The 25020-nt window shown below is 39.3% G+C and overlaps 1 protein-coding gene across 2 annotated transcripts in view; it reads right to left on the bottom strand.

Moving 5' to 3' along the window:
- Nucleotides 1-25020, bottom strand: part of ZMIZ1 (zinc finger MIZ-type containing 1) — a 158965-nt gene that overhangs the window by 104782 nt on the left and 29163 nt on the right. For both annotated transcript variants that reach the window (XM_086467210.1, XM_086467211.1), the window contains exon 3: nt 22567-22672. In XM_086467210.1, the coding sequence (XP_086323336.1) occupies nt 22567-22672 (106 nt within the window). The remainder of the gene's footprint in view (nt 1-22566; nt 22673-25020) is intronic.

Raw genomic sequence — 25020 nt, 5'->3', positions numbered from 1 at the left:
TGCAGCCTAAGATGTAACAAAAGAAATAACTTGCTATAGAATATTACTATCTAACAGAACAGTGTGTCAACAACATACACACACAAATAAACTCTCCCCATACATGTTTTAATTCTAACTTAAATTGCTGAATTTCCATCAGCAAAGTTTTTTCTTTGCCACTGTTTGCTTTTTGTTGGTTCCTCCCCCACGGAATAAACTCAAGACTTTTCTCTGACATCTTGAGAAATTAATTTATTTTAATCTTTTAATCTTCCTAATGTCATCAATATTCTACCTCTGTCAAGCAAAAAAGAAAAGAAATTCTACCATTTCCTCTATTCTTCTCCCAGATGTAGCACTGTTATTACCTTTTTTTCATAGTCAGTTTTCCTCTTGCATACATCTACTCTGCTGCCATTCCAGGCAAAGACCATTAGACATTTAGTGATCAAAGGATAAGACTGGCTATGTGAATCCTCATTTGGTATGAGAAGCCATACTGCACCAAGTTTAAAAAAAAATTACGAGTTTTTTCATATTCCCTCCAACTAAATAATAAAGTCACCAGATCAGCTCACGTCACTACTTTTGACCTAAAAAGATCCCAAGTGGGACAGCAAATAACCCTTAGATAGTAGGGCAAGTGACATCCTTGAATAAGAGACGTCCAAAAGATTCACACAGAAGATCAACAAGAAGCAGCACATTTTTAAACACGTACTTAAAACTGGTGCTCAGTCTCCCCATGGAGTTCAATAAGCAGAGCAATTTCTCACCGTCTGTGCATTAACAGCCAAGACAAGGGAAAAAGTTTCCGTTATACCTACTAACAAAAACTGTTTGTGCATACATTCATTGGCCTTCCGGACATATGTGGTCTTACACTTTTGTCACTTCAGAGCAGATGTTTAATTGGGAGGAAGCGATTTTAAACATCTGTAGCCAACATCTGAGAAGCTGGATGAAGACCACACAGAGCCTTGAGGAAATTAAAAGGGTATGTAATTATGTCACTTCCTAGGCTGCGTATTTAGAAGAATTAAAAGAATAAACAAAACCAGAAGTTTCAATAGAGAACCTTCAAAACCCTTCCTCTCCCCTCATTTGCCTTCCTCTGCCTTAGAAAAAAATTGGTACTTTGGGAGATACAAAGTCCATTAACCGAGTAACCCAGGTTTGACCAACAAGAGACACTGCATCACCTAAAGGAAAAAAAAAAACAGGGAATAAAAATAATCTAATATCAAACCTTAAATCCCTTACGGAAACAAAGCAAAACAGAGTAAATATTTAGGAGATGAAACATTATTCAGTCCTAGTGGGTCTCAGGTGTATTGCAATAACTCAGGTTTAGCGAATACACCTGGGTACACACAACAGCAAAAGTCTTCCACCAAGAAGAGCCAGGGGACGGGCTCTCCAAAATCCAAGTCTCTAACTTGCAACAGCATTGCTGGCAGTGCCCCCCAGACTTGAGCAACTGGGCTGCCTCCTTAAGTCTAGTTACATCTTTCAGAAGCCAGGTTCTTTACTTCACAGAAGAGCCTAGCTAAGAAAGAGTATTCAGCTAAGCTTTTCTACTTGGGTATCTGTTACAATGGGAGAGGAAAATAGAAAAGGAGGTGACCAAACAGATCAGTTCTCATGAACATGAGGGGAGACAGCCATGAGATTCAGTTCCAGCGATCATTCAGCAAGATGCAATTTTCAAAACTGCTTTGCTTAAACAGAGCATCATCTACAGAAATCAGAGAGTTAAATTTCTAAAACTCTAGTTTAAACGGCAAACCCTAACAAAATTAAAAGCACATTTAAATAAAAACACAAATGCATCTTGGTTTTGCCACCTCCCTTTTTAAAAGTCATTTATTAGTGTGATACACACAGGTAGCATTCTATTTCCCAACCTGAATGTGAAAGTTGGGACTTTTTGCATTATCAAACATGTAAAAATAAATGTTAATTTGCTAGGAAAATTACTGTTTGAAAACCTTAAATTTAATCAGGATCAAGACAACAAAATGGTAATGGCTCAACTCATGCAAAGTTTGTACAGGAGGAAAATCACAAGGTTTCACAAAAATTATTAGTGACCAATAAATATTTTTCTAAGTCCACAAAATCAATCTCTAAAAATGTTCCTCAAGAGGATGCCAAACCTTTTGATCTACTCTCTGAGAGCAGAGAACCACTATGTAAAATACACTGTAAGCAGCAGTAGTAAACTATTGGTACTTACAAACATCAAAAGAACTCGTCAGAATTTGCAACCTACAAAACCACCAGAGTGGCTCTATGGCAGAAGTGAAAGACTATAGAGGCCAGTATGGTGTGTTCTGCTGTCATACATTCACTTATATAGCTGACACACTTTGGCTCGACAGTAAAAATCTTCCTTTGATCTCAACTACAGACTATGGCTTTTCTTTTTTAAAAAAAAAGGTAGCTCAAAAGAGGAAGATGCTGTTTTGCAACATGTGTTGGGGAGGACAAGACTCCACTGTTTCCAAGTCCCCTGGTCTTAAGCCTTCTATGGAAGGCATCTGTTCCTCTGGAACAGCAGGGAGAGCACACCTGATGCTGACAGCTTTACAAGAGGTCTCTGGTCCACGAGATTGTCTAGAAACTTCTCTGTACAAATCAATGTGTACAGATTACCCAACTCACAAATCTTGAACATCAAAACCATGTACCATTTCAAAGTACTGCGATATTCTCTTAAGTACTCTAACTGGAACATGGTCTTCCCCTCCAGGGAACAAACCCAAACACAAGTAGCAACTTTTCCAAGAAAAAAATATTGTTGAAAGCTCTGTGGAAAACATCAATTTTTGTCCTGCATGAAAACGATGCTACCTCAATTTGTAGCACATACAGATCTTTTACAAAAAGTAAAAAAACCCCAAACCTTAAACGAATTAATTGCTATTAATGAGCAGCCAAAGACAGAGAAAAAAGTCTGCTTTCTCATCTCCAATGAGTTATAATGGCCCACTCAAAGCTGACTCAGGAACTAATGTAGTTGTTTCTTGAAACAAAATAGCAAAAGATTCCATTTTTGGCAGCTTTTAAACCATCTGTTCCACACTATTTTAATCACTTCTTCTCAGTACAGAGATTATGGGTTTCAGTTCATTTGTGGTGAAAAACCAAAGAATGCTGCATTTTTGGAGTGCGTGGGGGGAAATCCAGAATACTCCCAACTACTCTGAAACTGGGGTATTTGAAGAAAGCAAAAGGCTTACTGCTTGCCCGCTCGAGTGTGATAAAACAACGCTCCCCCTCCATGAGGGATTCCTCCTGTGCCTTGAAGCCAACACAAATCGGAATGTGCCACACTGACCTGAAAAATGGGGGATGTGGGGAGGGAGCTCCTATTAGCCACTTTATTATGGCAAAACAATTACTATCATTCTTTCCAACAGAAGAAACCAGAAGTTCCCATTACTATTTGTTGTGAGAAATTGCTTATTAACATGAAGAGCGTGTTTCCTCAGTTCAAAAGTTACAGAATTTCCATGACTATCTCGTAGTACTAAAAGATCAGTAGGGTAGAAGCAGTAGGTGGGTTTGAAGTGATGAGCATATCTTCTCCGTAACACAGTCATTTTTCCTCCATTCTCTCCATCCCCAAAAGAACAATCAGTTCTCAGAGATGACAAGCAAACAGAAAAGGTTAGTCCCACAGCTAATTTGAATAGATCTTCAACTGGAAGTGTCCTCCATGCATGTGACTGGTGGATCAACACAAGCATTTGTGTTTACCTGCCTGAGCTATATGAATGACTATTCCCCTATACCATTTTCACCTTCCCCAAGGAACTGTCCTGTTACAGTTTCTGCTTCCTACTGTGTCTTCTTAGCACTTCTAAGGGGATCTGACACAGTGCTTTGTGCTGCTCTAAGCTGAAATGGCATGCCAGTTCTTTCCCAGGGCACTGAAGGGAAATGTCTTCCCCAATACCAAAAGCCAACGCAGTCTTCTTGAAAACACTGAAAGACTTATCAGATGATTTAGCCTGTGATCTGACTAAGATGTGGGTAGGCAAACAGATTTAGTGAGCAGGAACTTGATCTCTATCCAACCATGTCAGCTTGCCCAAGCTGAATGTCTCACTGAAAAAAGAGGGTTTTTTCTGCTGTAAAGATTAATTCTTGGTGTTCCCATGATCAGTAACTCCTGTACGTTATCATTAAATATTGTATCAAAGGAGCAACTGAACTACATGAAGGTGAGCACAGACTTGTCTAAACAGGATCAGTACATTTGTTTGCATGGCCTTGGAAGACTAACAGCATTGATTGGAAAATAAATAAATAAAATGCATTATTAAATTTTTCATTTTCATTAACATTTTTTGACCAGGCCAGTGTAAATTCACATTTTACATTTAGTGCCTTTTACAGTCATCAAACTTAGCAGGAAATAGAATGTATTCATAAAAATGCTTGATTTTTGCATATACACAAAGCATGTGCAAAAATAAAAATCTAAATATAGTCAACAGTTCATCGAGAGCATAAAAGACATCTAAAGAATATAAGTAGTATGAGACAATATTTATTTTATGTTATTAAAATACTGCTAATGTGACATTTGTTATGGTGCAGAATAAACCCATATGCCTGTAGCTAAGAACATAATAACTCTTAACTATGTAAATTGAGGAGATAGAAAAGATCCCTTCGTTTGCATAGATCTGTGCAGCCACTTTCCATTGCTGAAGGACCCACTAAGCAGATTAATCACCTCTGATATCAGCACACTCAGATTAAGCTAAAGATTTCCATGGGAAACATTTTCTGTACTACAGCAAATGAAAACACAGTGAGGTACCTTCCTTCCTCTTTTTTCACCTTATTGACCCAATTTGGGGGCTTTAGCATTCCATCTGGCATATCCAGCTACTCAAAATCCCTGAAAATCAGGACCTGAGTGAATATTATATACCCATAGAGGGTGCCAGCCTGAACCAGAAAGGGATTGCAGCGATCTATTTTTAGGACAGAAATGTCACAGTCAATAGTAAGGCACATATCCTGCTTCACTCTGCCCTAGAGGCAACAGCTTTAAAGGTCAGAAAGCAACACTTTCTGGAGACACTCCACTTTACCTTCTCTAATAAGAACGCACGATTAGCGTTTTGAATGAGAAAGTTATTTACTGATAGCAGGAGTACTTCAAACTGCACAGACCTGGCATATATATATGTACACTTTGGATGGTTGTTTGCCACAAGCGCATAAGACAAGAGATTTGCATTGTTTCTTAGAGTCCACCAGATGCCTCATGCTCTTGCTTTCTGCAACATACGAAGGACAGATTGTACCACTTGTTCTTAACTGTCCCTTAACAGCAACCCCAGAAAAAAAAAGATGATAAAATGAAAAGAATGAAGAGTTGGAAATGGACTTGTTCCTCAAAGAACTCTCTCTAGTGATTGTCAAGTGACTGTTTTCTCTCTTCAATTGATTGTTTTTATACAATCTCAAATATTTATATTTAAATTTAATTTACTCATTCTATTGCTTTACAGACAATACTGCCCCAGTCACTCCATACAGACAATGAGTAAAAGCTTGTTTGTACTAAGTACCTGAAGTCATTTGATGTTGGTAACAAAGCTCCAAACACATAAACAGCTGTGACAATAGCTCTGGTTGTGAAGTAATCAGTTACCCAAGCAGCTATGACAAGATACGTGTGCAAATTAGTTGATATAGAACAACAAGAATCCCAAGAAAAATGATCCATGCAATCATTACTTCTCCCTCGTTGAGCCACTGAGTGTTGTCCCTCATTTAAACTTTAAGGCCTTGGCTTCTCCATTGCTGTTTAAAGTATCATTGGCTTAAAATATTTATATTTGAGATGCTTCCAAACAAAGATTTCAAAGTCCTCATGCAAACAAGAGATTGCATGATGGCTCTAACAGCTACCCACTGTCCCTCTGAAGCATCTAGGGTAACTGAGAATGGAAATCCAGATAGCTGGCTGTGAAGAAAACAGAGACAAATCTTTAGTGAAGCCCCAGTTGCAGCTTGAGACCTCCAGTAGTATGCTCTAATCATTAGTAAATCTGCCCACTTAGGTGATTTTATTACAGGGTCTACTGGAACCTATTATCCATTTAGACAACTTCTATGTATAAAATCACTGTGCCCCTACTTCGACCCTTCTGTTATCATGATGAGTGTTTTGGATATAGTTTGACACTTTAATCCTGTTTAGTATGCAAAATACGGAGATATGACTAAAAAAAAAAAATCTAAGAAAACTGGTAAAGGAATATCCTGGTTTAAATTAATGAAATCATCTTCTTAGGGAGACACATGGGATGCAGTCAAGGAATGCTCTAAAAAAAGATGGTCTGCTCTACAAAACAGATGGCCAAAAAAATCCACCATCCAGGCCTGAGTTTTTCTTCTGCTTTGCTGTCTGAGATACTGCCCAGCAAAAAAGACAATTTATAGTGTATTCATGAGAAAGCTGCTTGCATGATGGGCTGCTTCCTTCCTCTAACTCCATGCATACAACTTCAGCAGTTGCAGTAGCTGCTCTGACTCTCTACAGGTTATACCCTTGACCTGTGGCAGGATGATGAGCTGCTACAGGAGAGAGAAGGATAATGTGGGATATAGCCAACAGAGGAAAGCTGACGCTTTGTCACTGACAGTAGCCCAGCTCTCCCGTTAGAAAATGGTCTCTCATTCACTGTTCCAACAGCTGCTACCTCTCTCCTTACTTTACCTTATCTAGCAAAGGGAACCAAGTCAAACTGAAGCTCTGACTTACAAGCCACCTGTTAGACCAAGCTACTCTAGACTGTGAATACAGCTGCTAACTGGAATGACATAAACTACACGATACAGACAAATACCAACTACAAGGTTACCCGTTCTCTGTCAAGGCAGCCTGCACAGGTAATGGAGCACTTTTTGAAAAGCAACAGCTTTCAGTCACTACTGGTAAAACTGAAGCAGAAGTCATCAGGAAGGAAGGCATTTTTTTTTTTCCCCCTCAAACCACAAAGATATGAATAAATAAATGAATACATGTAATTTTCTGGTATCTAAAAGAAGATGATTAAATTTAAGCTTTAGACTTAGGCAATTACCAGGAAATAGTGATTAGCAGATAACACGCACATGAACAAAATGTTGAATACCTTTTAAAACACACGTCTAGATTTATTTAGCTCTCTTACCGGCTTTTCTTTTTTGAACTTACTGCTGTTGATAACTTTATTAGCTTCCTTTGCACCCCTAAGTCCCCATGGTGTGAATTTTACCAAGCGGAAGAAATCTGATCTTTTGCAGTGCACCTCCCCGATTAATCCCTTGCTAGTACATCAGGGCAACTTTACTGTGTTATTTGGGCAGGGAGCATAGTTAGAAGCTCACAACTAGCCCCAGCTCATTTACAAAACGTGGCTGAAATTCCCACATGTGTGTTTCTGTGTAAGAAGTATCATGTTGTCCTTTATATTCCTACAGGGGAAATTCTTACTAGGTCCTTAATGATTCAAGGACAACAAATAATAGGTTATTTATTTATGACATCATAATTTAAAATAATGAAACCAAAGGAATCAAAGATTCTTCTGTATGGCAGGTGTTCTTCATTTAACACTTCTGTCTACATGTTTTCTTCATTTCTGGTTTTGTTATGAAAGTGAGTTAGTAATTTGGCTTTCAGAGACTGGATGAAAGGATTCATTTTGTAAGAGTGGCATCAGGAAAAACCAAGCTGAAAAGATTACTGCATTTGGCACAGTCCTGCCATACTGAGTAGCTTACTGCATGGAGGAAAGGTGCCTTAAAAATACCAGGGATCCAACTGCCATGTTTGAGGTATTGTTAGCAAACACTCTAAGTAACTTTAACATATTGACATGGGCCTTCACCATTGTGATTCAAATAAAATGCCAGCAGGCAGACCTCAGAAGAACTGATGGAGGAAAGGGGGAATTTAGACTCCTCCCCACCCACAAAATGATGCTTTGGACCAGCAATGCTGTCCTATTATTCACAGGCTCAAAAATACTGATTCAGCAAAGAATTTAAGCATGTGCCTAAATTTAAGCAGTTTAATTAACTTTGACGTCAGTGAGCCTATTTGTGTGCTTATAATTAGATACGTGCTTGCCGAAGCAGAGCACATCTGAATAGAATCTCGTTGATTTTAATTTGGCCCTTTGTCTTTGCCCCTCATTTATTCTTTGCAATGACTGAAGGATTAGTGCTAAGGTTCTGATTTGGGAATGCACTTAAACAACTCATCTTCACTCACAACATGCAAAAAGAGGCTAAGTGTGTCTCAAAAAATAGGCTTAGACCTAAGTGCTTTCCTGAATAATGGCAATTTCATAATTGAAGAATGAATAAAGAGGAAGGTTTTTTTACTCATACTGTAAATTGGGTGGTCCAGTCTCTCTTTTCACAAGTCCCATTTTTTTAAAAGGTAGAAAATATTTTCCATTTATGTAAATATAGAGCAAAAAGTTACACTCCATGTACTATGATGAAAATACACGAGCAAACAGCTGCTTCATAGAGAAATTAATTTTATATAGGAATCCTTTTTCTCTGTTGTTAGTTCTTGCAGTGTGGAGGAGCCTGCTGTAAATGTCTGATTTGTTCATTTAAATGATGGCTTTCAGGTCCTGATATCCAGGATATTTCAAATTCACATCAAAACAAAGACAAAATAATAAAGCATTACATTTTAAAAAAAAAAAAAAAAAGAAAGAAAACTGCATGCACACCACTCATCCAGACAACAGAAGTAACAGTTCAAGTCCCAGAGGTCAAGAGACAGCTAGGTGCCTCCATAGCACGCACACCAGAGCAAAGCAACAAGATCAAAGCTTCAGCTTTGATCCAGGCTGCTCTGCTAAACACCTCTAGAGGAAAATGGGATGTCTTAACATGCCCATGCAATTGTATTCAGCACACAGATAGCATCTTGAACAAGCCTTTTAACTCAGATACTTCAGCCCATTCTTCTGCGTTTATGGCCTTTTAAAACCTGGAATACACGACAGCCATTAACAACTGCAGGCATGCTACAATTAACGATGGATTTGGAAGGCTACAGCACTAGAGAGGGAAGCAGAAAACAGAAGGAAAACCAAGAAGTGAGTTCACTATGGAAAACACTACACAAAGTGTTACTCAAAATAAACAGGAATCCCGAAGAGTACTTCTTCTGAAGACTCTCTGCCACCTACCACAGTCCTCATCTACAAAGCTCACTACAGGGTTCCCTGATGCTCTGTACCAAGGTGCTGGAATACAGGGTGGGACGACTGCTTTGCACCACGGGGCACCCTAACAGAACGACTGTCAGGTGCCTGAGCTGGACCGAGCAACTGGAACAGCAAAGGCTTTGTTATGCAGTTTGCATAATTGTACTGGTAAATACACAGCTAAAATACCAACGAGTCCTTGAAAAATATCCATCAGAAATTCCATTGATTTTGTGAGTTTTCTAGAAACTCCACTTACAGCTGCGTGAATGTAGTGAGATGGCTAGTCTTTCATTTACTCAAAAACTGTTGGCACATTCCTAACATTCTGCTTTCAAAATATGCTGTCAAAAAGTTTAAAAAGGTCCACCTTCAAATTACACTCAAGAGAAAGCTGATGATACAAAGAAATCAACTATCCACCTACTTCATGAGTGCATTTGGAGACACAAGAACAGAGTAAGAACCTGGCAGTTGGATTATTAAAGCAATATGCTTTAAGTGACAGAACTAATACAGTTCTTTTAAAGCCGTTTAGTTTGTTAAGATAGGTTGACATATTGGGGTTAAAGGAGACATAAGAAAAATTAATTTAGCTAGTAATTTTAGTTATGGGGGTATTATTTGCTTATTAACTTGTGCATGCCATAATGAGATCCACATTATTACCTTCAGATCCCATAAAACTTCATTATCCCACTCCCATTACTTTGGATTTGTCATTACCATATGATTGGGTTTCCCTGGACACATCTAGATTTTTCATCCTAAAATTTCTATTTTTACCCTAAGATTCAGGCTCTCCCACACTAACTCATTTGTCTAGAATTTGCTAGCTTTGCAGGCGGAGCAGGCATACGCTGTTCTTTTCCTCTGCTCCCATGTTGTGACCTCTCCTGTCTTTGCTCTCTATTTTTTTGCTGCATCAGTAAAAGGAACAGACCTATTTCAACCCTGTCAGCTCTACTCTTCTACTGCTTTAAAAACTTACAAACAGCTGCCAAAAGAATGGACACTGTTTAATGTGTAGGACAGATGATGTTTGGTCTGGGCACACTGAAAATGCCGAATCTACAATTTCTCACCACCCTGTGCAGCCAGCAATCAAGGCTTTCTCTCCAGAGAAAGGGAGACTTTCAGTTCAGAAAAGGCATCACTAATAAATAATGCTTCTAGACAGGGAACCTTAAAAAGTAATTCCAATGTTGCTATAGAAGACAGCTATTTCTGCATACATGAGTTTTCTCAAGTATTGTTTTATGTTTTCAGTTTCCCTGCGACCTTTATAGCTTTATTGACCTCATGGTAAGCAAAGAGTTTTGGGCAGAAAGATGAAAGGCAGATAAAAACATCACCTATGCAAATAAATAAAACAATAGAACAATGATCCTTCACAGACTTTTTTTTTCACCTTTGTAGACTAAACGGCACCTGCAGAATAAATGGTTTCCTTTCATGGGGCAACATATATAATTAATATCTGACTATTGCAAGTTTCCGGTATGTTTTCAAACTACAGTCCAAATATATTTACTTTACAATAGATGCACGTATATGTTTACATTCCTTCCAGACTCTCAGTTTAGTTTTATTTTCTTCTCTACAAAATTCCCCTCCAGAATGATTTGTATCACACTGAGACTGTCAGCCATGTACCAATGTTAGCTTTTTGAAGATTATCCTTAGAGGTCATCATCACCCTTCTATAGAGTTTAAGACTGATTGACCAGTTTACCATTTAATTAAATGTGGGGCCAATGTATTTCCCATCCTCCCTCGATCTGAAAACATAAACCTCCCCAGAGCTGAAGAGTCTGTCTCTTCCACTCTCTCTGAGTGAAAGCATACATTTGTCACGGATGCACAAAGGTGTGAATTCTACCAGATGAAGAAAATATGGGGAACACAGACCACACTTTCAACTGTGGAAGCCCGGCAGTCTGTAGTGCTGACTGAATCAAAGGGGACTATGCCAAGTCAGACATGGCAGTTCGGATTTGCCCTCTGTTTTTCTAACATCACCTTCAATGTTTGCTACGCCATGCATTACAATCAAAGAAAAAAAGAAAAATAGTAAAATACCTCTGCATACATAGCTGTTCTAAAGTGATGCTGAAAACCACTCTGCTGTCCTTCGTAGGGACTGAGGTCTGTTTGAAGCCTTGCTCCTAGCAAAGACTCTACAGGATGACTGGCTGCTGAACTGTGCTCAGCTGACTACTTTGCCCTGACACACAGTTTGGGCTCTCATATTAGCAATAAATTCACTCAGTTTGAACTGTCTGAATTTTGGTGTGGGTAAGAGGTATCTTATAATCCTACTCCTATCTCCTATGAGGACAGGCTGAGAGAGTTGGGGTTTTTCAGCCTGGAGAAGACAAGGCTCCGGGGAGACCTTATTGCGGCCTTCCAGTACTTAAAGGGGGCTTATGAGATGGGGACAATCTTTTTAGCAGGGCCTGCTGTGATAGGACAAGGAATAATGGTTTTAAGCTAAAGAAAGGTAGACTTAGACTAGATATAAGGAAGAAATTTTTTACAACGATGGTGGTGAAACACTGGAACAGGTTACCCAGAGAGGTGGTAGAAGCCCCATGCCTGGAAACATTCAAGGTCAGGTTGAAAAAACGGGGCTCTGAGTGACCTGATCTAGTTGAAGATGTCCCTGCTCCCTGCAGGGGTGTTGGACTAGATGACCTTTAAACATCCCTTCCAACCCAAACTATTCTATGATTATAGAACCAAAGGATCCCATTGAGTCTCCAGCAGTGGTTTGATGATCCACCAGCTTTGTGTCACAGGCTTGAGGACTCTCCTCTCGGACATTATTCTTGTTTCTCATCACAGGTTTCTGTCCATTTAGAGGCACTGAATGATTCTGCGTGGGGGCTGATCCTGCTTACACAAAACAGGCAACACAACACTTCTTTCTACCCCTCTATCAAGGTCCTCTAAAAGGCAGATCAGTCCCCAGATCCCACACTACGCACACAGCTTCACAAAGTTGTTTTGATAGAGCTGCAAGTGGCTCAGAGACAGGAACTCCTTCGTAGCAGCTATCAATACTGTATGGCCATGGCCTTAGTTGAGCAGCTTCTGCCTTCTTTTTCTATCACTGCAAGTTGGAAGCAACAACTGGGTGCAAAGAATCAAATATACACAGAATTTGCTCCAACCAAAGACTTTGTCTTTACCTATTAATTTTTCCACACACTTCCTCTCTTTTGGAAGAACATTTTTTCTTTCTTCCACACCGACAGCTGCTAGATCACGTGTCAGTCTAGCCCTTCTCCAGCTCACAATCATGCTCATCCTAGGTACTGGATGTATGTTTAGCTAAATTGAGCAAAAGTTTAAATCAGAATTTAAACAATTTACTGTCCTGTAAGGCATGCTAGATATTGTAACAGAACAAAGAAAGGAGGTTTACACAATTCTGGTTCTGACAAAAATCTACCTGAAGTCTTTGCTTTTGCTCTCCAGATAGCACAACAGTGACAGAACTCCAGTACCTTGCTGTTTTTCCTTTGGTCAAGTCACAGTTACTGTAATTACTGCTAATTATTTCAAACAAACACATTTGGCTGTAATACTAGACGAACCTACAGCAAAACCCCCTTGCAATGGTATCTGGCTTTTCAAGGACCACTAGGACCACTCCAACATTCCCAGTGGGAGACAGCAACTGTAATAATTTTCCAACAATTTGCATCTCCCAATCTCATTTTAGACTAGCAGTGAGTCATTTTTCACACTAAGAACCTAGAGGCCTCTTTCTTCTTTTGCCTTAATTGAAATTGCTTCTGTAGTAAATATACTAAATAATTTCATTTGTTTTTTTCTATGATGGAAAGACAGTATCTTCCAGAGTGAGCAAGATTAATGTCATCTGGGTGTGACCAGACAATCATAGAGGAGACTATCGCACGAGAAAAATACCATGCTTTGTACGCAGATGTTCAGTGTTCAACTTACCTCCTCAGGAGCAGCCCCTGTTCAGCCTTCTACTATTGAGTTCAAAGCCAAGTCAGTAATATTTGCCTTAAAAAATGTCTGAATTATGTTTCCTGTGGGAGCTTGCTTTAGAAGATGCACGTTTTAAAATAGCCTGTGAACCTTAGACTAGGGATTGGTGTCTATGGCTGCAGGTTCGAATCTACAGAGCCCTAGACAAGGCTTTGGGGAACGACAACACAAGCAGGCAAGATTTAATAATCTGCACCTTGTTCTGTCCACTAAAATTAGTGACACCAGCACACTTTAAATGCACGCATTTCTCAAATAATTACAGAATATATTTAAGGAGGTTGCATTTAATGATTAGTTTGTTCACATATTTCATAAAAGCTAGCTTTCTGTGTGAAATGCTACTACTTTAAGTTTTGCTGAGAATAAATCTCTGAAGTCAAGCAGATACTCAGTTCATACAAAACACAAACACTGGGTCTTTGTAACGGTGCGTAGAAGAAATACATATTCACAACAACCAAACATAGATACAACAGAGATACCTACTATACAGAGAGATAAAAGAGTTGAAGAGATTTACTTAGGACTGCAATAAGGACAATATCCAGGCATCTTAATGCTTGACAATTTTTCCCTTCCAGCATATGAAGAAACCCTGTCTATGAGCCCCGGCCCAAACAACAACTACATCTATGGAGACACCTTACAGGAGCAGAGACACGATCACCGTCATAGACTTGTTTCTTGGACTTCACATTCAGACTTTCCTAAAAGCCTGGTTTAAGTCACAAAAATAAGATTCAAAACAACTTAAGTTTCTAGTTCCAGATTCACACCTTTTGAGTTTTATTATTGCTAAGCTACTAAACTTCATGACTTTTTTTTTTTAAGTGAAATCTTATGTCTTCCATTTATTCCTCAAGCTAGGTGTTATTGATAACTGCCACAAAGCATGATTTAGCATACACACATGTGTCAGGAAATAAAAAATAAAGAAAATTTATTACGACATTCATAAAAGTTCGCAACAAGACACAAATATCCTTGCAGTTTTATTCAGAGTATCAAAAAATAAAAATGGCATATTTACCTTGGCATCTGGAAAACCTGCAGAGGAAAACCAATCTGATGGTTTTCCTTGCATGTGTTACTGAAACTGAAGTATGTTGAGACAGAAAGAATCCATGAAGTGGAACCAATCCAGAAGTCTTATCACACACGAATATACTAACCTCTACTGAACTTCTTTGAAAAATAGCATACATAATAAGGAATAATACTGCATTTGTTTTGGGAATATATTACTCAATAGCTCTCTTCAAATCCATTTTGTGTTATTCTGTGGTCTTTCTCCTTGAATTCCCCTGATGAAGAGGCACAAAGACTAATACAAATTAGAACAATCTACAAGGATGAATCGTTGTGATTCTTCGATTATTCTTTAACTGATACGTAAATAAATGTGTTTTATCCCATAGCACAAATACCTTGCCATTGGCATACTTTAATACATGTAGCTGAACATGAGCACTAAAAACCATGAAACACTAAAACACTTAGTAAGAATTCTCAGTATGGAAAACTCTCTTTTTCAAGAGAAATACTACATATAACATCTTGTCCACTAAGCAGTGTGTTTCACAGACTGTCATCTCTAGAGTATTCAGAGCAAGAACTTTCCTTAACAGGCTGACTACATGCTGCAGACGAACCTGCAGGAATTAGGAATGGATCTGAAATTTTGACCAGTGGAATCTCAATTGCATTTAGGAAGGGAACTTGCTGTCCTGGAGCTTGATGATCTGATCTGTTTGCACAGTTCATGCTTTCAGCTATTCAGCCCTCCAGCAGTAAAAAAGCTACCAGTCCCTGGGAAAGTTCGTATAGCTGGACTCCTCATGAACTACTCTGAATGCCTCCAAGACACACAGGCTGATAAAAGAGCACTGGCAGTGAGGTGCATTTGGATGCACTGGAGCTCAAAAGGGAACACGTTCAGGACTGCATGCTGTAAGCTGAGAAAAGGTAACTTGTAAAGGGCAAATGCCATCCTGAAGAGTTTGTTTTCTTCTCTCCCATGAATGCATGTATATTGTCACAGCTGCTGCTCTCCTTACTCTCCATTTGTGACCTACCTCATGTTCAGGGGGACAGATATGTTCCACAAAGCAACAACAGAAAATAAAACATCAAAATCCACACTGAGACCAAGCTCTGGTCTGTCTCTACCACCAAATTTTCAGTTGCCCTCAGCACATACAAGATACCTGAAGCAGAACACAGTGATAGAAATCAGCAGAAAACTTGTCTGGAGAAGGCCAGTTCCAGTCCAACTGAAAGTGTGTTGTGCACATTAGGAAAAGATACCGCCCAGGAATTGCATGATGAGCTAATTCACTACACACTTCAAATCCACAGCAAAATGAGCATTCAGGTAAGTACCAGCCTCATGAAAATCCAAGGAACAGACTAAGAAATCATCAGAGCTAGCTTGTTGCTATAGTTGAGTCTCTACAATTTTCCTAAGTGCTATAGTAAAGGCATTAGTGCAAAAATGTTCCAACCTGGCAAAAGAGTTTTACTGCTACATGTCTCAAAGTCAGAATTGGTACCATGGTAACAAAGACCTGTTTAATGTCAAAAAGAACAGGCCAGGTAAACCACCTGATATTTTGACCAGACAGAATAAAGAATCATCAGCTTGGCCAAGAAACCTTGATAAATACAGGTGTTCAAGCACACAACAGAGCAGTGAATGCCAAAAAGGAATTTCCATTCCAGCAAAATAATACCTATCTACGTAGGTACGTCAGGAGGCCCTAAAACTTACATTAAAGATGAAAAGGAGTTGCCCACCTGAGGATAATGAAAGTCTTGCACAAGTATGATCGTCTTTCCTCTAAGAGGAAAAGGCAGACCAAATGGATCAACAGCAGATGTCTCAGAGGAAGGGAACAGGAACGGCTCGAACAAGTCCAGTGGGGAAAAGCATCTCATTCTGTGGGCTCTTCAGATGCTCCATCTGGAGATGTTTGAGAGCTGACTCCTGACAAGTCTGCTGCATGCCAAGACAACCTGACAGAGGCTCAAGATACAGGATATAATTTTCCAAGATGTAGGTCTTTTAGAGTTTTGTTCTGAGTAAACTCATGGGCAAGACAAACGGGCAAGTCCACTGTGCCTTCCTTGTGATCCTCTTTTCTGCAGTCAATGTAAATGTGGATGTCACAGACTACAGACACGAATTAATGCTGCTTGTCACTAAGCAACGCTGCCGACTGTGCTTCCCCCTTTGGTTAAGTGGAGGTGCCAATTTCATTAACAAAAACTAATGAAACTTACCCATAATCTGAATGAATTAAGAATTAATTACTTATTATTCATAGTATCCATACTATAAATCTTTAGAAACAAGAGCCTTAGTTGCAACAAAGGTACACCTTGCTGATATATGCTCCAGAACAGAATTATTTTATCTGTATTATAACAAAACATTAACTGTCTCAGCTGAAACCATGGTTCCACTGCACTGGATATGTGCCTACAGGGGAAAAGGTAGTTTCTGTCCTGTATAATATTGAATTCAATTAAACCAGACAAATAAAAGTGAGCTGGAAGGTGTATTATAATCTTTGCTTCAAAAATACAAAACTACAAAACAGAGAGCAAGGCATCCAAGGGCACACAGTGAGAATCTGTTCTAAGAGCTCGAATGTAAACCTAGAGAACACCTGAAATGCAATCAGTCTTCTGCATCAAAAGCTGTTTCAGAAGGTAAGAGCTAAAATAAAATGATGCCTTTATTTTAATGAAGAGTGTCAAGTGGACAGTTTTAGCACACTAAGTAAGTACCAATGAATCAGTTGCATGGAAATGTAGCAAGAATTTGGGACTACAGAGATAAAAGGTTCTTAACTAGCTTCCAACTACATCAAGAACCACGTTATAGAATGAGTTTCACATGTTTAATGAGTTTTATCTTTAAAAAGGCAGTTTGGTTTTCCATTTTCCTTTCCTCTGCTCCCTTGCTCCCCATTGTCATTCTAACTGAAAACCTTTTCCAAATGCAACTGCCCTAATCGTTCAGAATTCCCCCCTTATTTCAATAATTTATTCAATTTACACCTACATTTTTGTGCCAACACTGTCTCGTAGTGTCATAGCTCTTCTTGTTCTAAGTTGTTTATTTGTTAGTATTTACGTACATTGCATAACCCTGCTCAGCTTTCATTTCATGAACAACCCAAGCCAAGCTCTTCTACTCTGCCTTCATAAAGCTGCCTACTCATTCTCATCAGCCACTTTCCTAGGTACAGATACAGCATTTGTTTTTCTTCTCCAGTCAGAGACCATTTTGACTTGACTGATTTTCTGAAAATCTTTGGTGTGAGGCAGAGGCTGACGATTCATATGCTATTTCTCTCTAAATGCAGGCCTGTCGATCATTTGGTCCCTTCAAGCTGGAGGGATGCCTTCAACCTTGGCTGTAGTAATTTCCATTCTATACCTGTAATCCTTTTAGCTGCCTTGTTTTGCTCTGTCTCCACAGATAATGGAGCATTAGTATTGGAAACTTAGGCAAAGTGTTCATCTAGCCTTACAGTCCCCCATGATCTAGTTCATCCTTACTTGCTACCTTTTCCTCATTCATATTGCAGACTCATTTCTTCTCTCCTTTTCTGCAAGTTTGATTTGATAATACACCAAAATACACTTTGCCCAATCTATACTATTGCTTTGAAACAAGGCAGTAAAACATGTTAGATGATATACCCTGATTAGGACATACCTTAGGTCTCAGCATCTTGTCTAGTGATGTTTTAACACCATCATTTCCTAGCACTCTCACTGCAAATAACTCTGTTCACCTAGGGTCCAATTTATTCACAGCTTTAGTATCATATCCCCTAAGAACAGCCCTAGTATTTTACAGTTATATTACAATGATTAAAGCTAAAGAAATAAACAAAACATAATGTAAAATGCTCAAATATCATAAAGTTTTAGTTTATGCTTCATATAAAATTAAGATTAAGTAACACTGCTCTTGAAAAGTAAAATCAAAAGCACACCAGGCAGAGCCTAAGGGACTGAAAACAAAGCAATATCAAAAAGGGGTTGCTATCTCTGCTATCAAACATCTATCGCTTAGCTGCCCCTCCAAGCTATCACAGCATTTGTTTGCTGTAGCTTCTCAGTGATTGCTAAAGTACCTTTTCTGCAGTGTTCTGCCCTCAGGCTCCTTCCTCCCTCTCTCTTTACAGAGATACTGAACACTGTCCTTTTCTGACAAAGCTCCCTGTATGATCTCATCCTGTCGTCCCCTTGTCTGGCCTCAGCTTGGCCTCCTGACAAAAGCAAAAGTAGCTACAAGAGCAACGAAGTTCAGTAGCTCGATAAAGTATTTTTAAAAAAAAATATTTCAGAGCAGAAAATGATTCCCTCTCTTTTTTATTATTTTTCTTTTTTTTTTTTTTGCTTTTTTAAAAGAAACACTCTGATCTGTGATCTCTGTTTTACTTGAATAGCAGACCTTAAAGCGAATGTTAGTATCTTCTACAGAGGGCCAAAAGCAGCAGAACATGCTCAGAAAGGTGGCCTTCCTCAGGCTTAAGGAAAAGCCAGAATATGCAAACACCCATGTGCACATATACTATAAGCACTGAAGTTGCTGCAGTTTGAAAGCAAATGAGCAGGCAGCTAACCTGCTGGGCCATTCCTTATAGGTGTCACAACACAGCAAAGGAATTTGCCGTGGAAGGTCTGGGGAGCAGCTGTCACTGAGACAGACATACATATATTTTTAAAGGCTTTGTCATTTGTCTTCAGGGTGGGAAACGCTATATTTGACCTCCTGCTGAGGCAGCAGCCCAGATGCAGCAGCATGGGCTAGAAGAATAAAAGGAGGCACAGCTATTCTTTCAGGTACAAACACCAGAAAGCAGAGCAAAAAGGCACCGTCATTAAATTATCATTACTATTTGAAAGCACACATGACGACTTTTTAATACTTTTCATGCCACACGGGTCTCCCCTCATGGCGTCCTCCAAAACAATTGGTATTAGCTAATTGTTAACTATCTCAATGGCGAAGTAAAACAAGACAAAAAAGCAAGACATCAAACACTGTCTCAGCAACACCAAACGGTCCTGGATGGGAAATGCTAAGGAGCTGACAGCTCTTGGTCTGTTCCCCTACCTTCCCTGCGGCTGAGGCTGTGCCACCTGAGAAGGCTGCTGTCCCACCTGGCTCCAGCCTCTCATCTCTCCCTGCTTCCCCCCATGCTTGCTTGTACTCTCATCTGCCATGTGCCGCTCCTGTAATCACTCCTCAATCTCTTCAGCTTTGCAAGGAGCTACCACCAAAATGGTTTAAACCAACTGGGACAAAACAGTGCGGGGCCAATTGCATGGGCTAGGGGTGTGAGTTTCCCATAGAGCTGGCTGCTCCACCCTCTAGGCTCAGGCTCCAGCCCTCTTCCATCAAAGATAACGGAGACCCTCAGACACTGGCACAGGGACCCTCACACCCCTGAAGAGCGCCAGCTCAGGAAGCCAGTCAAATAGAAAACAAGTCAAAAATCTTCTGCCAGTACGGGTCCCCAAGGAAGCTGGGAATCGCTGGAGAACAGGAGTAGGACTACCAATTGCACTGGTTCAGCTGCCTCTGCAAACCAGCAGACCTGAGGGACATCAAGCTGGCGTGGTCCACCTGCTCCACACATCAGAGCTGCAAAGCCTGGCAGCCACCACTGCCAAGCCACTTCAGGTGTCCCAGCCTGCAGGACATCAGTCAACAAGCCTTGTCCTAAACTGTAGAGAGGTACTAATAATGGATAGCCCTTGAAAGGATTTGGTGCAAGTACCTTCCCCACTGTTCACCTACTCAAATGTTTTAATCAGAAAAGGTTTTTTTCTCCTTAAATTTCAGAATATCAGACACTAAACTATACGGGTTAAAAATGTTCCCAGTTTGATCCCTTTGGCAGTATTAAATTCATACTTGAAGGAATGGAGGAATAAATTCAAACCACTGTAAATTCCCCTTAAGCCTGGAGGAAGGGAAAACCAAATACTAACTCATTAAAAATAATGCCATTTGATATCTACATCAGGGGATTTCTGTAGGAAAGTGACTGGAAGAAGTGTTGAAGGTGTCTTTCAATAAATGTTACAGAAAAAAGAATGAGCTACTTAAAACATGCAAGCATCCTTAACAGCAACTTAAGCAAATCATGAAAGACAGCTTTCAATGATGCATACTGTTTACAAAAAAAGCAAAGGACAATCTCAACATTTTTACAAAAACTGAATGAGGGAGCAGAGCCACTGTAGCTTTAGAAATCAGAAAATGTTAATGCACTCAGATGTGGAAATTAACTCTTTCAAAACAAGTCAGGATGGTCTGAAACAACCTCACATTTGTAATCCCAGTCTGTCAGTATTTCAAGTTGCCCATTCAATGATGTAGTGCTCTGAGATCGTAAGTGAATGTGACATCCTTAGAGTCGGAGCTGTATGTGACATTTCACAAAATATGTTATGGTATGCCCCAAAATATGAGTATTTAATACAAACGGTAAGAGCACTAAAAACCACCATGTAGATATGTATGATGAAATCCCGGGAATAATTGATGAAACAACTGTATACACAGTAAAACCAGAAACCAAATATTTAAGATCATTGGAAATAAATTAATTGTAGATGGAACTGGGAAATGGGAGACAAAGCAAAGAACTGAGAAGTTTTTTAGAATACACTGAGAGAAGAGCACATGATTTCATTACCAGTTTTCCCAGTATTGTATCGATTAACAGTGGAAAGACTGAAATCTGTACAGATTGCTAGGGTAATGAGTTGAAAAAAAAGCACATATTCCCTAAAAGTAATTACTGGTAGAAATCAAACGCTGACACTGGGCTTTTCTAGGATGTGATGACTGACCAGCAGTTTTCAAGACTATCCCCTTCATCCAAGCTCTAAAAGAAAAGGACTACAACGTAAGAAGATCCACAGACTCACAACCTCACCTTCACTAACACACTGACAGACACACATCTCAGGAATAATTGTTAAGAGAGGGGGTATGAATACTTTTAATAGGTATATTTTCAAAGGAAATAAAGTTTTAATGTCTCAGTTAATACAGTCACAGCTGGAAAACCTCATCTGACAAGCCTTTAAAAAAAAAAAACCCAAGACGAGAAGATGTGATAGCTAACCATCGGAGAAACTTACTAGAAATTCAGAAAAAAAGGGAGATTGTGCCTGGTCAACAGAATGTTTCATCTTCCACACAGTTTATTCAACATTTAGTAAAATTAATGATCCCTAATAAATCAGTAAGTCCAGTGAATATGCCTTGATGTGAAAGCCACTTCTGTACAAAGAACTGCTTAGAGCACTCAGGACAAAAGGTAGCCATAAGTAAAGAAGTTTGGGGCTGATAAAAAATGAAAAGGAACATGAAAAGAAACGTTAACACCCAGTCAGATGACTACAAATTACTGTTTTGGAAGAAGGTAACCTTTTCTAATGCTCTGAAACAGGGACTGCATACCAGTTTAGTACTAAGCAGAAAAGTTATTCATGCTCAGTCTGGAACCGAACAGTTATCTGCCTGTTTTCCAAGTCAGTGCACATTATGTTGACATTCATCAGCTAAGAAAAGGAGAACCAGAATTAAATGCTCCAGTTAAATCAAATATGTGAGAAACAGAAAGACCCTGAAGTGCATTTTCTACTTTTACTACATAGAGAAGCAATGGCAACACATCATGATCAAGTATTGCTACTTGATCAGAGCCCTATAACAGATTATTGCTGTAAAATACTGGAAAAATGGCTACTTAATACTATACCAATAGCACTGCCACCTATTCTTGGCTCAAAATTCTAAAGCTAATGACTAGATATACAAGAAACCATGGTACTTGTTTGCACAGACATATGCAGTCATGGAATAAATGCTTGGCAATAGATATACCAGGGAGTGCAGGATGAATGTGAAAGATTCAGAGGTTGACACATGACAGAAAATCAATGGTTTACCAAGATGGAGGGGCCTGAGTGTGTTCATTCCCACCATGAAATTACTGAACATCTGTGCTTCTGGAAGTAACATTTCATCTGTAACACCAAACAGGGCAACAAACAGCACTAGTTGGGGAAAATACAAATTTCCAAAGTCATGCATCCTCAGAACAGCATGCCATTAAAACGCTAAAAGCAGCAGCACTATTACCACGTGGCTGGTTTTGGTTTTGTTTTTTTAAAGAATGCAAGACAGTTGCAGGTAGCATTTATTCAGAATATGACCATCAAGGAATCAGCAACAGGCCAAAACCAAAGCTTTTCCTACCAGCTGATTTTGGAGTGAATTTGTCCCTGTTGGCTGCACATACTGCCAGTAGCCTGTATCCGAGATCCAAGTCAAATCCTTGCTGAGCTGCCACTCGACTAACCACCTGCAAAGGGAAAGAGAGAAAATTTCATTAGGGGTTACTTGAGCTCTTTGCGAAGTTACATTAACCTGCTTATCAGCACTAATGTTAGGCAACTGAATTTACTGTGATAACCACAACACAAACACAGTATGAGGCATTGCTCTCCAATAGTTTCCAGTGCAAGCACAGCAAACTCAACACAGGAGTGTTCTGGTGACCTGGTTATTTAACCACTCGCCAAAAGAAATGCCTGGTAGTTCCATGAAAGTTGGAGAGACAAAGCTTTTTCAGAAGAAATAAGGCAAGAGAAATATATGCAAAGACTGTACAGAATGCATTTTACTGTACTTGAGACTTCAGGATGAGAATCTCTAAGTCTCTGTCTCTGTGTCACAAGCAGTTCCTGGTCCTGTTCTTGAGAGCAGTGCCCAGGTCCTTTAGGTTAAAACGCCCTCCTCCACACTGATGGGCAATGTTCTCCTATGCTGTGATCAGCGTCACAGTTGCTGCGTTTCAACAATACCGTACCGGGAAGCACATTTACTACAGTTTTAGAATAAATAGGCCCGTGCAAGAAGTATTTGCCAAACACACTAATAGGGAAAGAGGCTTCTTTTTTTTCTTTTTTTTTTTTTAAGACTGATCTAGAAGGGCTAGCAAAACCAGGCAAACCAAAGACTGGGCTTAAGGATGAAAAGCAGGCAACTGCTCCTCCAGGCCAGCAACTCAGCTATCAGCCAAGAATGTACCCTCATGAAAATCTGCATAGTATAAACACAAGACTGCAGTCATTCTGGCAAATTATGCTAAAGTTATACACAGCAGAGCTTTTATATTGCCTTCTAGTGGCACAGGATGACTTCAGACTCAGAGGGATAGATAAAACAGATTATGCTTAACATTGCCATTACTGTTTTACATTGAAACAACGGTCAAGGAACTCCACAAGAAACAGAACACCATTTCCTTGTGTGAAGCAAAGTCCCTATCCTAAATAGCTTACAATACAAGAAAATACTCTTTTCCCACCCCTACCTCCATTGAAAGCTTTCATTAATTTAGACAGAGCAAAAAGCAACAGTATAAAACAGAATGAAGAACCAATATGTGATAACCTACAAACATTAAATAAATCCACTGTTCTGCCCTACCTACTTAACACTATTACATGAATCTTGTTCTGAACTTTCTCCAATATCCACTTTTCCTAATTAACAATTAAGAACCAAATTTCTTTCTTAAGAAAGAATTAGCATGTATAAAATTCCAGAGTAGATTATTGTTGTTTCTGTTGTTCCTATTAATTTAGAAATTACAGATTCACGTGACTTTATCAGGTGGGAGTGTCCCTACATTTTTTTAACCCTCCCAATCTCAAAATTGCATAGAGAGCTTCAGGGACATGAAATGAGAATTTGGGATAATCAGTACAATATAACACACAACTGTAGAACATACCCTACCATTTTACCTCCTGTTTCTCTTTACAATTACAGTTGTAAGTTTTAGGTAGGAAAGAAAAAATAATTTGCAAGAAAGAATGTAATTATTTTTGATAAATCAAAAACCATTTCCAACTTGGTAGATCAGCCTCTAATCTCTTACACTTAAAGGTCTGATTATTAATATCCTGGCTAGGACTCTGGGTCCAAACTTGCAAAAATAAGATAAAATAAAAAACACAAGCAAAAGAACAACAGCAGAACAAGATATCGCATATTTCATGCTAAGTTAGCAATAGGAGTGAAGACTGGTGGCTTGCCATGAGACACTTACACACCTGGAAACCTAATTGTTCCCCTTTCCTACTTCCAGTATCACCATAGTTAGCCACTGACAGGTAGACATTAGGGGAGTGATCAGTAGGAAGCAGACAGAAAGTTCCTTTAAAAAAAACATCTTGTTAAAGGCTCCTGAGGGCAATGTCTCGCTAATGTGTAAACATTATTGAAACTCCTTTAGGTATCATCTACTGTACCATCTCAGAGGAACGCATTTCGGAGTGCTAAACAGGTCTGTAAAATAAAGGAGAAAGGGCCCTCCCATTTTCTGTTTTGAAAAAGCACATCATCATTGAACTATTTATTTTGAACTGGACAGGAACGAAGCGATACCCCTTCTCATCAGTGAGCATGTAGTAACTTAAGAAATGTATTGTCTGCTTATATGTTTGGTTCATTTTAAAATGTAAGGCTACAAATACTGAGACCCTGCTGGCCAGAGGCCAAATCACTACTCTTGACTGACTTGCTAATTACGGAAAAAATTCTACAAGGTAACTTAGGAAATACGGAGAATCATAAAACCCTGATCCCATAAAAGCCAATCTATGATTGCAATGTCTTCACTGAATAGATTGCAAAGTTTGG

Source organism: Leptosomus discolor, chromosome 6, assembly GCF_034619465.1.
Source record: "Leptosomus discolor isolate bLepDis1 chromosome 6, bLepDis1.hap2, whole genome shotgun sequence".
Classification (NCBI taxonomy): Eukaryota; Metazoa; Chordata; class Aves; order Leptosomiformes; family Leptosomidae; genus Leptosomus; species Leptosomus discolor.
The sequence above is the reverse complement of the archived record's forward strand: the minus strand, read 5'-3'. Positions and strand labels throughout refer to the sequence as shown.